General features: G+C 36.4%; 1 protein-coding gene across 2 annotated transcripts in view; it reads left to right on the top strand.

Moving 5' to 3' along the window:
* Nucleotides 1–12,007, top strand: part of ATR (ATR serine/threonine kinase) — a 38,234-nt gene that overhangs the window by 23,581 nt on the left and 2,646 nt on the right. The window contains exons 29-44 of one of the 2 annotated variants that reach the window (XM_063407999.1): nt 567–731; nt 1,094–1,185; nt 1,757–1,848; nt 2,225–2,402; nt 3,606–3,782; nt 4,171–4,330; nt 4,880–5,059; nt 5,179–5,321; nt 5,721–5,818; nt 6,911–7,140; nt 7,818–7,952; nt 8,503–8,703; nt 9,005–9,148; nt 9,878–10,028; nt 10,710–10,866; nt 10,977–11,130. In XM_063407999.1, the coding sequence (XP_063264069.1) occupies nt 567–731; nt 1,094–1,185; nt 1,757–1,848; nt 2,225–2,402; nt 3,606–3,782; nt 4,171–4,330; nt 4,880–5,059; nt 5,179–5,321; nt 5,721–5,818; nt 6,911–7,140; nt 7,818–7,952; nt 8,503–8,703; nt 9,005–9,148; nt 9,878–10,028; nt 10,710–10,866; nt 10,977–11,130 (2,457 nt within the window). Of the gene's footprint in view, nt 1–566; nt 732–1,093; nt 1,186–1,756; nt 1,849–2,224; nt 2,403–3,605; nt 3,783–4,170; nt 4,331–4,879; nt 5,060–5,178; nt 5,322–5,720; nt 5,819–6,907; nt 7,141–7,817; nt 7,953–8,502; nt 8,704–9,004; nt 9,149–9,877; nt 10,029–10,709; nt 10,867–10,976; nt 11,131–12,007 lie in introns of both variants that reach the window. The other variant, XM_063407997.1, reaches the window with a different exon arrangement.

Raw genomic sequence — 12,007 nt, 5'->3', positions numbered from 1 at the left:
GCTTTGAAGTTAGCTCTGCGCCTTTTGCCAGAAAACACAGCCAACTGTAAAAACAAAAAAAAGCGCCAGAGTACATTTGAAGAAATTCCAAGTGGCTTATTCTAAAGTAGAAAAAGAGCCAATGCTAAAGGTGTTGCAAATTACAGAATTTATTTTCAAGAAGTATTTTAAACTGTGGGATGATCCTTTTTGTGCTTCCCTGTGGTTTATATTCCTCAATGACATTTCAAATTTGACAAAAACTTAGTATGTTGCTTATTCACCCAAAGTAATCATCTTTATGCTATCATGTAATAACAGGCTGTTTATTTTGTTCTTTATACAGATGGTTTCAGGTAACTTCATGTGATACTCTTATCAGTAGTATGAGCTCATAAATATTACTGTACACTAAGCAGAAGTAGGGCTCAGCTTTGGAAGGAGCCTGGCAAAACTGACATCTTCCATGAATGATTGAAGTCCTACAGAGTAGTGTGTTCTCCACGTTCAAGAAGTTCTGATTCAGCACATTGTCTATAAAATAGCTTCTTATTTTTAATGCCATGTCCAATTCTGTTTGTATGTAGAAATTGTATGCTGCCATGCACGAGCCAGACGGAGTGGCTGGGGTGAGCGCCATTCGGAAAGCAGAGCCATCTCTCAAAGAGCAAATCCTTGAACATGAAAGTATTGGCTTGTTAAGAGATGCAACAGCCTGCTATGATAGGGCTATCCAACTGGAACCTGATCAGGTAAATAAAAAACGGTTTTTTATTTTGTAATAAATATAATTATTATTTTAAATCTTTTTAGCTCACAGACTACTAAGGCAAAAAAACTACTAAGGCAGAATATTTTAAGTAAAATAGGAATCTAAGTGCTTATTGTGTCAGTTGCTTAATAATTACTGCTGTTGAAAGCAGTTTATGAACTGAAACAAATCTCTTACTGGATTTTTTGAATGTTCATTTAGCTTATGGTGCAATTAGTTATGCCTTTTTGTATTCTAAAAAGCACCCAAATGGGCATATTTCTTCCTTCAGTTTGGCATGAATTTCATTAATGTCTATATAGGGTTTTCATTTGTTGTTTTGGTTTTTTCTCCTCTTTCTAGATTATTCACTATCATGGTGTAGTGAAGTCCATGTTAGGCCTTGGTCAGTTATCTACTGTAATAACTCAGGTCAATGGAGTGCTTGCAAACAGGTACTGTAAGCATCTAATACACAATGCATTTGAATAATATGAAGCTCTGGCATAAATCTCAGCCTCAGTAGCCATTTCTGCTCATTATCAAACATTTGAGGCTTATTAAACATAATTGAATTAGCAATGTGAAGCTAGAAAACTTTGAGTGCTTTATCTATAAATTATTTATTTCAAGAAGTCCAGAAATTTTTGGTTCTTGTCCGAAAGCAGTGTTCTTGTCTGAGAGCAGTGTTGGTATGTGCTTTAATTTCTTAGGTAGAATTTTTGCATTGTTTCCCATGTCAGTGATTCCATTGGTATTCTGTAGTCTAATAGCTAGATGGATTAAAAGCTGGTAGTTTTTGATGTGTACCACAGATGTTAAATGCAATCTTTGGAGGTTGCATTTGTGGGATCATGTTATCCGTGCATGTCCTTTGATTTTACTGACTTTCTTTAAAAGCAAGCTTATCTTGCCTCTTTCAAGTAAGAGAAGTTTTATCTAAAGAACATTTGTTAATATAATGTAGGATTAACGTACTGAGAGGAGACAGCACAAAATTTTATTGCCTTTTTTTTCTTTTAATAGGTCTGAATGGATTTCTGAATTGAACACTTACAGAGTGGAAGCAGCCTGGAAACTGTCACAGTGGGATTTACTGGAAAATTATTTAGCTTCAGGTACGTTATCATCACATAAAAGTATTAATACTTCATTGCATTTCTGAAAATTGTATGTTTTAGTTTAATCATCTTGAATCAAGATAATGGCAGATACTGTCATTTGTCTTGGATTTTACTGGGGTTGGTTCTGTCTTCTGGATTTTGTAACTGTATTTGATTGTAACCTGGATAGTCTTTGAGCAGAAGTTTGGAGTGAATTTATCTTTTGAGTCTGTTTGGCTGGGTGGATTGTGGAGTTGAATTATATAGTGCTACTAACATACAGTTACTTTGTTGTGAGAAAAAGTTATTTTCCCAGTAGTAGGTTTAGACAAATTAGCATGTTCAGATTAAGCTGCTTAAAGAAGCTAAGGGCTTTTTTTTCTCCCCAAAGATGTGAAGTCTACTACTTGGAGTGTCAGACTGGGACATTTATTGTTATCAGCCAAGAAGAAGAATGAGGCAGCTTTTTACGAGACGCTCAAGGTTGTCCGAGCAGAACAGATTGTTCCTCTTTCAGCAGCAAGCTTTGAAAGAGGATCCTATCAGCGAGGATATGAACACATTATCAGGTTTCTCATTTTCATGTCACTATTCTTAAATTCAGAAATCACATAATCAAGTATGCAGCAGCAAGAATTTTGCATTTCTACAGTGAATGGTACTGATGTGCATTTTTTGTCACTTTTTTTTTAATACTCATTCAACTGAAAACCTTTGATACATTAGGAATTTATATTTATCCTCCATGGAAAACATTCACAATAAAATGATGTGGTATATGTGGTGTGGTCTTTCAAAATCAGCTAGCAAGCTAATGTAAATGTCAGGTAATAAAAAGCAGCAAGTTAATTCCATGCTTGAAGTGCTGCAAATAGGCCAGTAACTCCATTAACTTAAGAACATTGCTTTTGATCTGTATGGAGGCTGAAAAGCACTTCCTTGTTCTTCAAGAAAGAGCAGTAAGAATTAAATCCCATCCCTTTCAGTAGTTCTACTTTTCTTTACTAATAAACTTTTAATTTGGCTATAGTAGACTTTTTGAGTAAAAGGACTTAATACTTCCTCTGCACTGTAAATGCATCCTTATGGCAAGATACTGGCTGAAGCCAGTTGAAGTGTGTGCTTTACTTACCTCTTAATTCTGTTCTCTGTTGGTAATTTCTGCAGTGTTATTTGGGAAATGAAGTATGGGTATTGAGAAAGAAGTGTTTCAAGGTAGTTTCCTTTAGCCATTGATCCATACTTGGAAGCCTTTCAAGAGTCACTTTTTCTCTGTCAGATGTACCCACACATCTGGGCTCTGCCAGTGACAACTGGGGCATTTACAACCACTCAGCTTTCCATCTTTACACTGACAGATATTAACAGTAATGGTAGTTTAAAATAATTGGAATAACTTCACTTTAAGTAAAAGTACATTGCTTTTCAAATTGGATTTGTTGAAAATGTCAGTCTTTCTGAAGAATTGTTGAAGTAACTAGTGGATAGAAATACTCTTGCTAAAGATTGACTTCCTCTCTGAGTGATCTATATTTCTCTCTTTTCACCAGCTTGGCAAAGGAATACTGAGGAAATAACTAATCTGTTTATAAATCCTTGATTTTGTGTGCTTGCATTTGCTGCATTTTTGCTTTTAGCATAAGTCCTTCTGAGTAGCATTATTTACAGAGCCAGCTTTTAGAAAGAAAACTACAAAAACTTTATAAAATTTGCACGTATTTCAAACAGTAATCAATTTTCACCATTTTTTTGCCTTTCTTTTGCTAACACAGGTTGCATATGCTGTGTGAGTTGGAACATAGTATTGGGCCAATGTTTCAGCAACCAGATGGTGACCACAGCAGAGATTCCCTGAACTGGTGTGCCCGAATTGAAATGACCCAAAACTCATACAGAGCAAAAGAACCCATTTTAGCACTGAGAAGGGCTTTGCTTAGCCTCAATAAAAGGTGAGGACATGACTGTTTCTTGTGTATGTTATATTCTCAGTAATACTCTGGGTTTCCATATATGGGTTAGAAGAGAGAAGATAAAACTCTGGGAATTTGTTGTAGGCAAAAGTAGTCCTTCAGTATTATGTATCTTCAAAATAAGGAGGAAAAGCAGTGTCTAAAGGAAAGAGAAGCAAGAAACAGGGAGAAAGTGTGTTTGTTTCTAGGCCTAAATGGAAAAAAAATAGATGAAAAATGTATTAAAATAGTTTTAAATTATCATTACGTGGTATATAACTTACTGAGAAATTCAACTTGTGTTTCAATACATTATGACATTTAGCTCAGATTTTAAAGTAGCATTCAAAGAAGAAATGTTTCATTTTTCCCAAAAACGTCCTTGCAGCCAGGATTACAGTGAGCTTGTTGGTCAGTGTTGGCTGCAGAGTGCCAGAGTTGCGAGGAAAGCTGGGCATCACCAGACTGCCTACAACGCTCTGCTGAACGCCGGGGAATCAACGCTCTCCGAGCTTTACGTGGAGCGAGCAAAGTGGCTCTGGTCCAAGGTAAGGAAACAAAACTGTTCATTTCTCACGTGCACAAAGATAATATTTTTCGTTTTCTTCAAGAAAAAAATGGCATACAGTCAGCATATGTAAAACAAGATATGTCATTTGGGACTATCAACACATTGCAGCTGATTCTCCAGCTGCTGCTCAGCCCTGTTTTGTGTCCATTGACCTTCCTGGCACCTTTGGTGGATTACCTGCCACTGTCAAAGCAGCCCAGGCAACTTTAAATTATCTTAATAGTGGGCTTCTCCTTGATTTGTTTCCTTTTAACTTATAGCAGTAGGCAGCAAACATGAGGGCCATTGTTGTGGTACACCTAAAGGCACAACAATGCTGAGATAACAAGGAAATAGAAGAAGCATTTGAAGTCAGTAATATTCAGTTACCACAGCCAGAATGGCCTAGAACATGTTTGGGGATGTAGCTTTGCCTTAATAACAACTGTAAGAGGGAAGTTTTGCATCTTTCTTATTTGGAGTATATAAAGTGCTACTTTAACATATGTTATCCATTTATATAAAATGTTTTCTGTCTTTCCCTTAGGGTGAGGTTCATGAAGCACTAATTGTTCTCCAGAAGGGGGTTGAGTTATGTTTCCCTGAAAATAAAGCACCCTCCAATAGCAAGAATCAGCTCATCCATGGTCGGGCAATGCTGCTAGTGGGCAGATTTATGGAAGAAACTGCTAACTTTGAAAGCAATGCAGTCATGAAAAAGTATAAGGTAATCTGGAAATACTACTGTTAACAATAACATAACTAATACAAAATTCTTGTTTCTTGAGAATACTTTTAAGTTAACATCCTCTCAAAAGTAATTATCTCATTTTGATTTTCTTGCAGGATGTTACAATTTTCTTGCCAGAATGGGAAGATGGACATTTTTATCTTGCAAAATATTATGATAAACTAATGCCGATGGTAACTGACAACAAGATGGAAAAACAAGGAGATCTGATTAGATACATAGTTCATCACTTTGGAAGGTTAGAGGGGAACTTTGCTCAGTTTCCATAAAAGGATGACAATTATACTGGGAGAAAACATTTCTGTAGGAATATATTTCCTTTCATTAATTCAGACTGACTCAAATTTTTATGCAGTATTGTAAAATAAAATACTGCATGCTTCCATTTTGTTTTCATACCTAATTAATTTTACTTCTGACTAAGCAATTGTCTTTTGTCAGACAGTTAATTATTTCAGCTGTGGTTTCGAGCAGTAAAAACAAACCCTTTGTATATTTCTTAATTGCAGGAGATGCATTAAAATGCTGACATAAATTTTTAAAGTTAGAATGGAATGTTAAACAAATAAGAATGTAAAATTTGTATCACTTCTGATATATATCATTAACATACTTTGATTTGAACATGTAATCACAGGTCTCTGCAGTATGGAAACCAATTCATCTATCAGTCAATGCCAAGAATGCTGTCTTTGTGGCTGGACTTTGGAGCAAAGGCATATGAATGTGATAAAGGTAGAACATTTTTTCCCAGTACAGAGTTCCCATGTCATTCTTTTGAATAGATGATTGAAGGAGCAGTGAAGTATATTTACAGTTCTTTGTTTAGATTTATTGCCTGACATTATATGGAAACAAGAAAGTACTACTATTCTTGTAAAATACAGGATGTTAATATGCAGGAGAGTATTAATTATTTTGATTAAATCCTCCAGATTTTTTTCCAATATATAATGAGACAGCATTGTTTCTTGGGTAACTGAAGCTATTAAATAGATTCAGGGAAAATCCTTGCATGCCTCTGGTCACCACTTCTAAGGTGCCTCATGAGTGATGAGTGGTAGTTTTGTATGCATTTGCTACAGTAAAGTGTTAGGCTTTGGGGCTTTTTTTTCAATTTGTTTTGGTTCCAGTCTTTGAAGGAATTTTACTGAAATTTTCTGCCTAATTTTACTAAAATTGAAGGGGATAGAAGAAATCTTGTAGGCAGCAGCATGAAGGCGTGTGAAACAAACATCACAGATGCACTTTGGGTGGGAGATTTTGGTGCAAATGAAAACTGCAAACATTGCTTGCGGGTCTGGAGTGAAGCAGACAGTTGTGCTCCTTGATCTTGTCCTCATTCTACACACTTAGGTCAGCTTGGTGCAGGCACATCAGATCCTGCACTGGTGAGAAGGTGTTGGTGTGAAACTCAAGCTGGGTCCTCAGGGGAAGGGGTGGAGACAGGAGATGTGCTCATCTCATCCCATGGAAAGACTTTCTTCATTTCCTCTCCACTAAAGAACATTGGAATCCTTTTATCAGTCAAATACATGGAGGGTTTTTAGTCTGTTCTATGCCATTGTATCATTTTAGAGAAGTGATTTTAAAAGTGTAAGGAGATTTAATTTCCTGGTATTCTGCTTAGTTAAATAGCTTATGTATTCAGTCACTGTATGCTGTGTTAAAAAGAACTTTACAGTAGGAGCTTTTTTGTTGCCTTAAATTTTTTTTTGGCTTATGAAAGTGCCAACAAAATATTACTCTATAGGCTCGATTGAAAGGACTTTCTCTTTCCAGTAGGGAGAACCAGGAACATGGTCTTTTCTTTCCATTTTACAGCAGGTCGTTCAGAACGTGTTCAAATGAAAAACGATCTGGCTAAAATAAACAAGGTGATTACAGAGCACACGAATCACCTCGCACCTTACCAGTTCCTGACAGCCTTTTCTCAGCTCATCTCCCGGATCTGCCATTCCCACGATGAAGTCTTTGCAGTTCTGATGGTGATTGTTGCTAAAGTGTTTTTAGCCTACCCACAGCAAGCAATGTGGATGATGACTGCTGTGTCCAAGGTACCTTGATATGTATAGCTACACTTTTATTACATTTACAAAACTATTTGTCTTGGAAATGTAAATATAACCTATTTTACTCTAAGCTGATAAGAACGATTTGAGAGTTTGTTTTGTTGTGATACAGTGTTGTAGAAGAGGTTATTAATGCCATCACTGCAAATTATTTTTTTGCAGTCTTAATTCAGGTATTACAGTTTAGATGTTCCAAATTGCAATGCTAATATACATCCAGAGTTGTATGGTATATTAGGAAAGGAAATTTGAATAACAAATAGCTGATGAATTGTGTAGTTATGGGCAACAGATTTTGTTGTATTTACTAATTGTGTTTTTCAGTCCTATAATCATTGGTAGATGTACAACTAATTACTTGGCAGTAAGGTCATTCCAAAGCAGACTGGGAAGCGTGGTGCATACTGTTTCTTTAGGCTGGTGAAATAACATTCAGGATACACAGATACTTGAATATTGGTCTTTATGTTGTGGGACTCCCAAGAATGGTTTCAGGAGTAACCCCCACACACCCACCACCAGTGCCACTTCAGCTTTTCAACCGAAGCACATCCTTCTCCAGATATTAAATATGATCAGCAATTAGTAGAGGAAAGAATATTAATCACTGAGGGGGATTCTTTAACTCACTGTTTAATAAATTTTAACTTTTCTTTTTTCAGTCCTCTTACCCAATGCGTGTCAATAGATGTAAAGAAATTCTAACCAGAGCCATCCACATGAAGGAATCTTTAGGAAAATTTATTGGAGATGCCACACGCCTTACGGACAAGCTGTTGGAACTCTGCAACAAACCAGTACTTACAAAAATAAACAAATTAATGCATGTTGTAGGATTAGTCAAGAATGCCATGCAAAACCTGCTTCTGATTGGTTTCATTAACCAATTCATAATATTAATTATAGTAATATGAATATATATCAATATTAATTATTATTAATTCATAATATAAGTGCAGTTTAGCAGAAACTGCATAATGGCTTAAACATAATGGCTTGTTTAACAGTGCATAGGCTTTACATTGTTTTATACTTTCACATATCATTCATGCCCATTAATTTTCAGAGTTTTACTGTAAAAATAGAGTGATTGTGCTTTTATGAACAAATTAACTTGATAATAGAAGTAGAACTAAATGAATTATTTCATTATTCTGTAGTAATATCCAAAGTGAAAAATAATTCATAACAGACAGATATATTTATTTCTTCATGATTTAATTTGAAATGTACTTGCTGTTTTTCTTATTACAATCAGCATTTATCATTCTAGTCTATTAATTAATATGAAAGGGCAGTACTATTTTAAGTGTTCATTAACTTTATACGTTATTTATTTTTTCCAAGGTTGATGGAAACAACTCAACATTAAGCATGAATATTCATTTCAAAACACTGAAAAGATTAGTGGAGGAGCACACGTTCAGTGAAATTCTCATTCCCTTACAATCTGTGATGATACCAACCCTTCCTTCAATTCCTGGCACCCACGCTAACCATGACCCTTTTCCTGGCTGCTGGGCCTACATTGCTGGCTTTGATGACGCGGTAAGGCTCTGCCTTCTGACTGCATTTGAAACAAATGGAGCTGCAAATACATCTCTGTTCTCTACAAATGGGAGGAAGGAGTAGGAAACTCCATAATTACTTTTGTGGGAAGTGAGTGGCTTCTGTCACAGCAGGCTGAAGCAGGTCTGGCCCCTTGGCACTCAAAGTTTTGATCCGAGGTTCATGTGCTGCAGCACCATGCAAGTGTTAACACGATTGGTTGCAGTGGTTTGTTACAATTACACACTTTATTTTGGATAATCTGATACGAATGTTAGTGAAGAATTTCATTTTTCTTTAGGTGGAAATTCTTGCCTCACTTCAAAAGCCAAAAAAGATCACCTTGAAAGGTTCAGATGGGAAATCTTACATTATGATGTGCAAGCCAAAAGATGATCTAAGAAAAGACTGTCGACTCATGGAATTCAACTCCCTTATTAATAAGGTTTGATGAATGAGACAATCAGGTGCATTATACTTATGGATCAGGACAGAACACAGAGTTATCTAACAAAAAAAAGCCAGTTTAGCTTGAGATAAAGCTCACTGGAAGAAAAGTAAACTGATACAAAATACCTTATTTCAGCAAAACCCGTAGCAACTGATATTGTATGACTTCCTACAGACTTGTGAAAACAATAAGAAATTACAATATACTGCCCAAACAATCGCTTATTCCAGTAAAAATAGGTTATTTACAATAAATAAATACCTGCAAACTTTCTGCTGTCATGCTTAGTATTTCTTATTTAGTAATTTCTAATATATGTTATAAAGTATAGGTAAATTAATCTTTTTATACTAAAGTGTTGCCATACCTATTTTAGTTCTATTCTGCTTTTCAGCAATATGCATAAGGTTAAGGTACCATGTCTTCTGTGAGGTTAGAACAAATGACAGTGTCTCTGAAACACTGAAAGATTTATTTCAAATATTGCTTTTAAGGGATTTAAGCCATGTACAAGTTATGCAGTTTGACTGTTTTATTGCAAAATCCTCGTTTTTTTAATTTACTTTAGAGAACAGATGCACATTTTGCTTTCATTTGACCTACTGCAGGCTGTGAAGCTTAGATTTGTAAATTCTAGATTGTGTGCTTGGAAAGAATGTAAATGCTAGAGATCCATTTTGATTCTATCTGTTGTGTGCTAATCTCATTTCTTTTTGTGAATAGTGCTTAAGAAAAGATGCAGAGTCCCGTAGGCGAGAGCTCCATATCCGCACCTACGCAGTGATTCCATTAAATGATGAGTGTGGCATAATTGAGTGGGTGAATAACACTGCTGGGCTAAGAAATATCCTGATAAAACTTTATAAGGAGAAAGGTAAAGAAATAAATTAGACTAGAGTAAAAGTTTTTAGATATTTTTAAAGGGCTTGGATCTTATTAAGTAAATGAAACAAATGGCAAGAGTCAGGCTAAATTCTAGGAAGATGTAGTCACATGTATTTTTATCTATCTGCAATATATTATTATTCATGTGTGGTAGACTTTTGCTCTTAAATGGAAGAGAATTGGTGCTTGGAATGAGTAAGTTCCTTACAAGAACTGATACCACAGGCATCTTAATACTTTCCTACATTCAGTGATGTAAATTGTTTCAGCAGCATGGAGATGTAAGTGCAGCACTGAATAATAAAAAATGCCATGAACTTTTTCTTTAGATTTGATTTAGATTAGTTTTTATTTCTGTAACATTTATGTGAAATAATTAAGATAATATACAATGGAAGCAAGGTTAGGAATACAGCAGCTTTCCAGAGAAAAGATCAGATTTCTTTTGAATTTCTTGGTAACAAAGCATCTTTCTGATCAGTGCAATAAGAGTTTGGGGGAAAACTTTACTGTACCCCACAACCAACATGGTTTGTAGATTATTTTTCATTTGATCATTTATTTCAACTTAATGGAGACATTTATTTTCTTTAAATTACCATATTGTAATAGTACATATCAGGCTTTATATTTGGAGATATTTTTTGCTAACTGAGGAAGTCTGTTGCAGGTATCTACATGACTGGGAAGGAGCTGCGGCAGCACATGCTTCCAAAGTCAGCACCTTTGCCTGAGAAGCTGAAAATGTTCAAAGAGGTCCTTCTGCCTCGTCACCCTCCTCTCTTTCATGAGTGGTTTCTTAGAACATTCCCTGACCCTACTTCATGGTGAGTGCGTGGGATCAGGCTAGCTCAGGAGCATCTCCTTTGTGTATTCCCCTCCGAGGCAGTGGGACAGCGGAGGCAGGCGGTGCCTCAGAGCTGCCCTGTCCCCGCAGGTACAACAGCAGGTCAGCGTACTGCCGCTCGGTGGCCGTCATGTCCATGGTGGGCTACGTCCTGGGGCTGGGGGACCGCCACGGCGAGAACATCCTCTTTGATTCTTTCACTGGGGAGTGTGTGCACGTGGATTTCAACTGCCTTTTCAACAAGGTGAGAAATGCCGCTTGCTGAACTTGCTCTTTATTTTAGATGCGTGTAAGTTACGAATTTCTGCTGTCTTGGGGTTTTGTACACGTTTTTACTTTAACATGTCAGTTGTGTTCTTTCTCTCATATCGGGGTTCCAAATACCTCCGAGGGTCCAGCCCTTGCAGAGAAATGGCTTAAAGAATTTAGCGAGATGGCATGGTCTTGAAAAAGCAAAAAGGTTTTAATAAAAGAAAGAAAATAATACAAAAACAAATCACAAAGCCGTGCACAGTTTAAGGAACAAGTCTACATACTTGCTACAAGATCTCAGGAATGCCCCAAGCACCTTTGTTCTCTCACTTATCTACTTAACGATCGAGGAGGGTTTAATTAGCAAACTGCCAATAGCAACAGGGATAACTTTTGAAGAGCATCTAGAAAGTCCAACAGGTGCTTCTGTCTTGGCGCTGAACCAATTGCCACAGAGACATGGAAAATTCTAGCTAAAGTTCCTAATATGTATTGAGGTAAATTGAAACTTCTTTATTTACACAGAACTGCCCACTTGGATATGGGGGTGCCTTCCTACACTCTCACTGGTCTCGTATTTATACCCTAAAAAAGCCTGGAATATATAAAGAGGATGTGATCATTCTGTATGCTGCATTCAATGAAAACCAACTTTTTGATTTAGCCAGCATCAGATGACCTGATGTAGATATACTGAAACAGCCCAAATTTTAGACTTCATTTTGTCACTCTTCTCTCCATTATCACCCTCCAAACAAAACTGTAATTGCTGCATTCAGAATTCTGCTGCTGTGGAGAGTTTCTTGTTGTCGCTCACACAAATTTAGCACAAAAATTCCAATTCCAATTCATATTATAAATGAAAAGTT

This window comes from Prinia subflava, chromosome 11 (assembly GCF_021018805.1).
Source record: "Prinia subflava isolate CZ2003 ecotype Zambia chromosome 11, Cam_Psub_1.2, whole genome shotgun sequence".
NCBI classification, from domain to species: Eukaryota; Metazoa; Chordata; class Aves; order Passeriformes; family Cisticolidae; genus Prinia; species Prinia subflava.
This window is presented reverse-complemented; position numbering and strand designations above follow the sequence as displayed.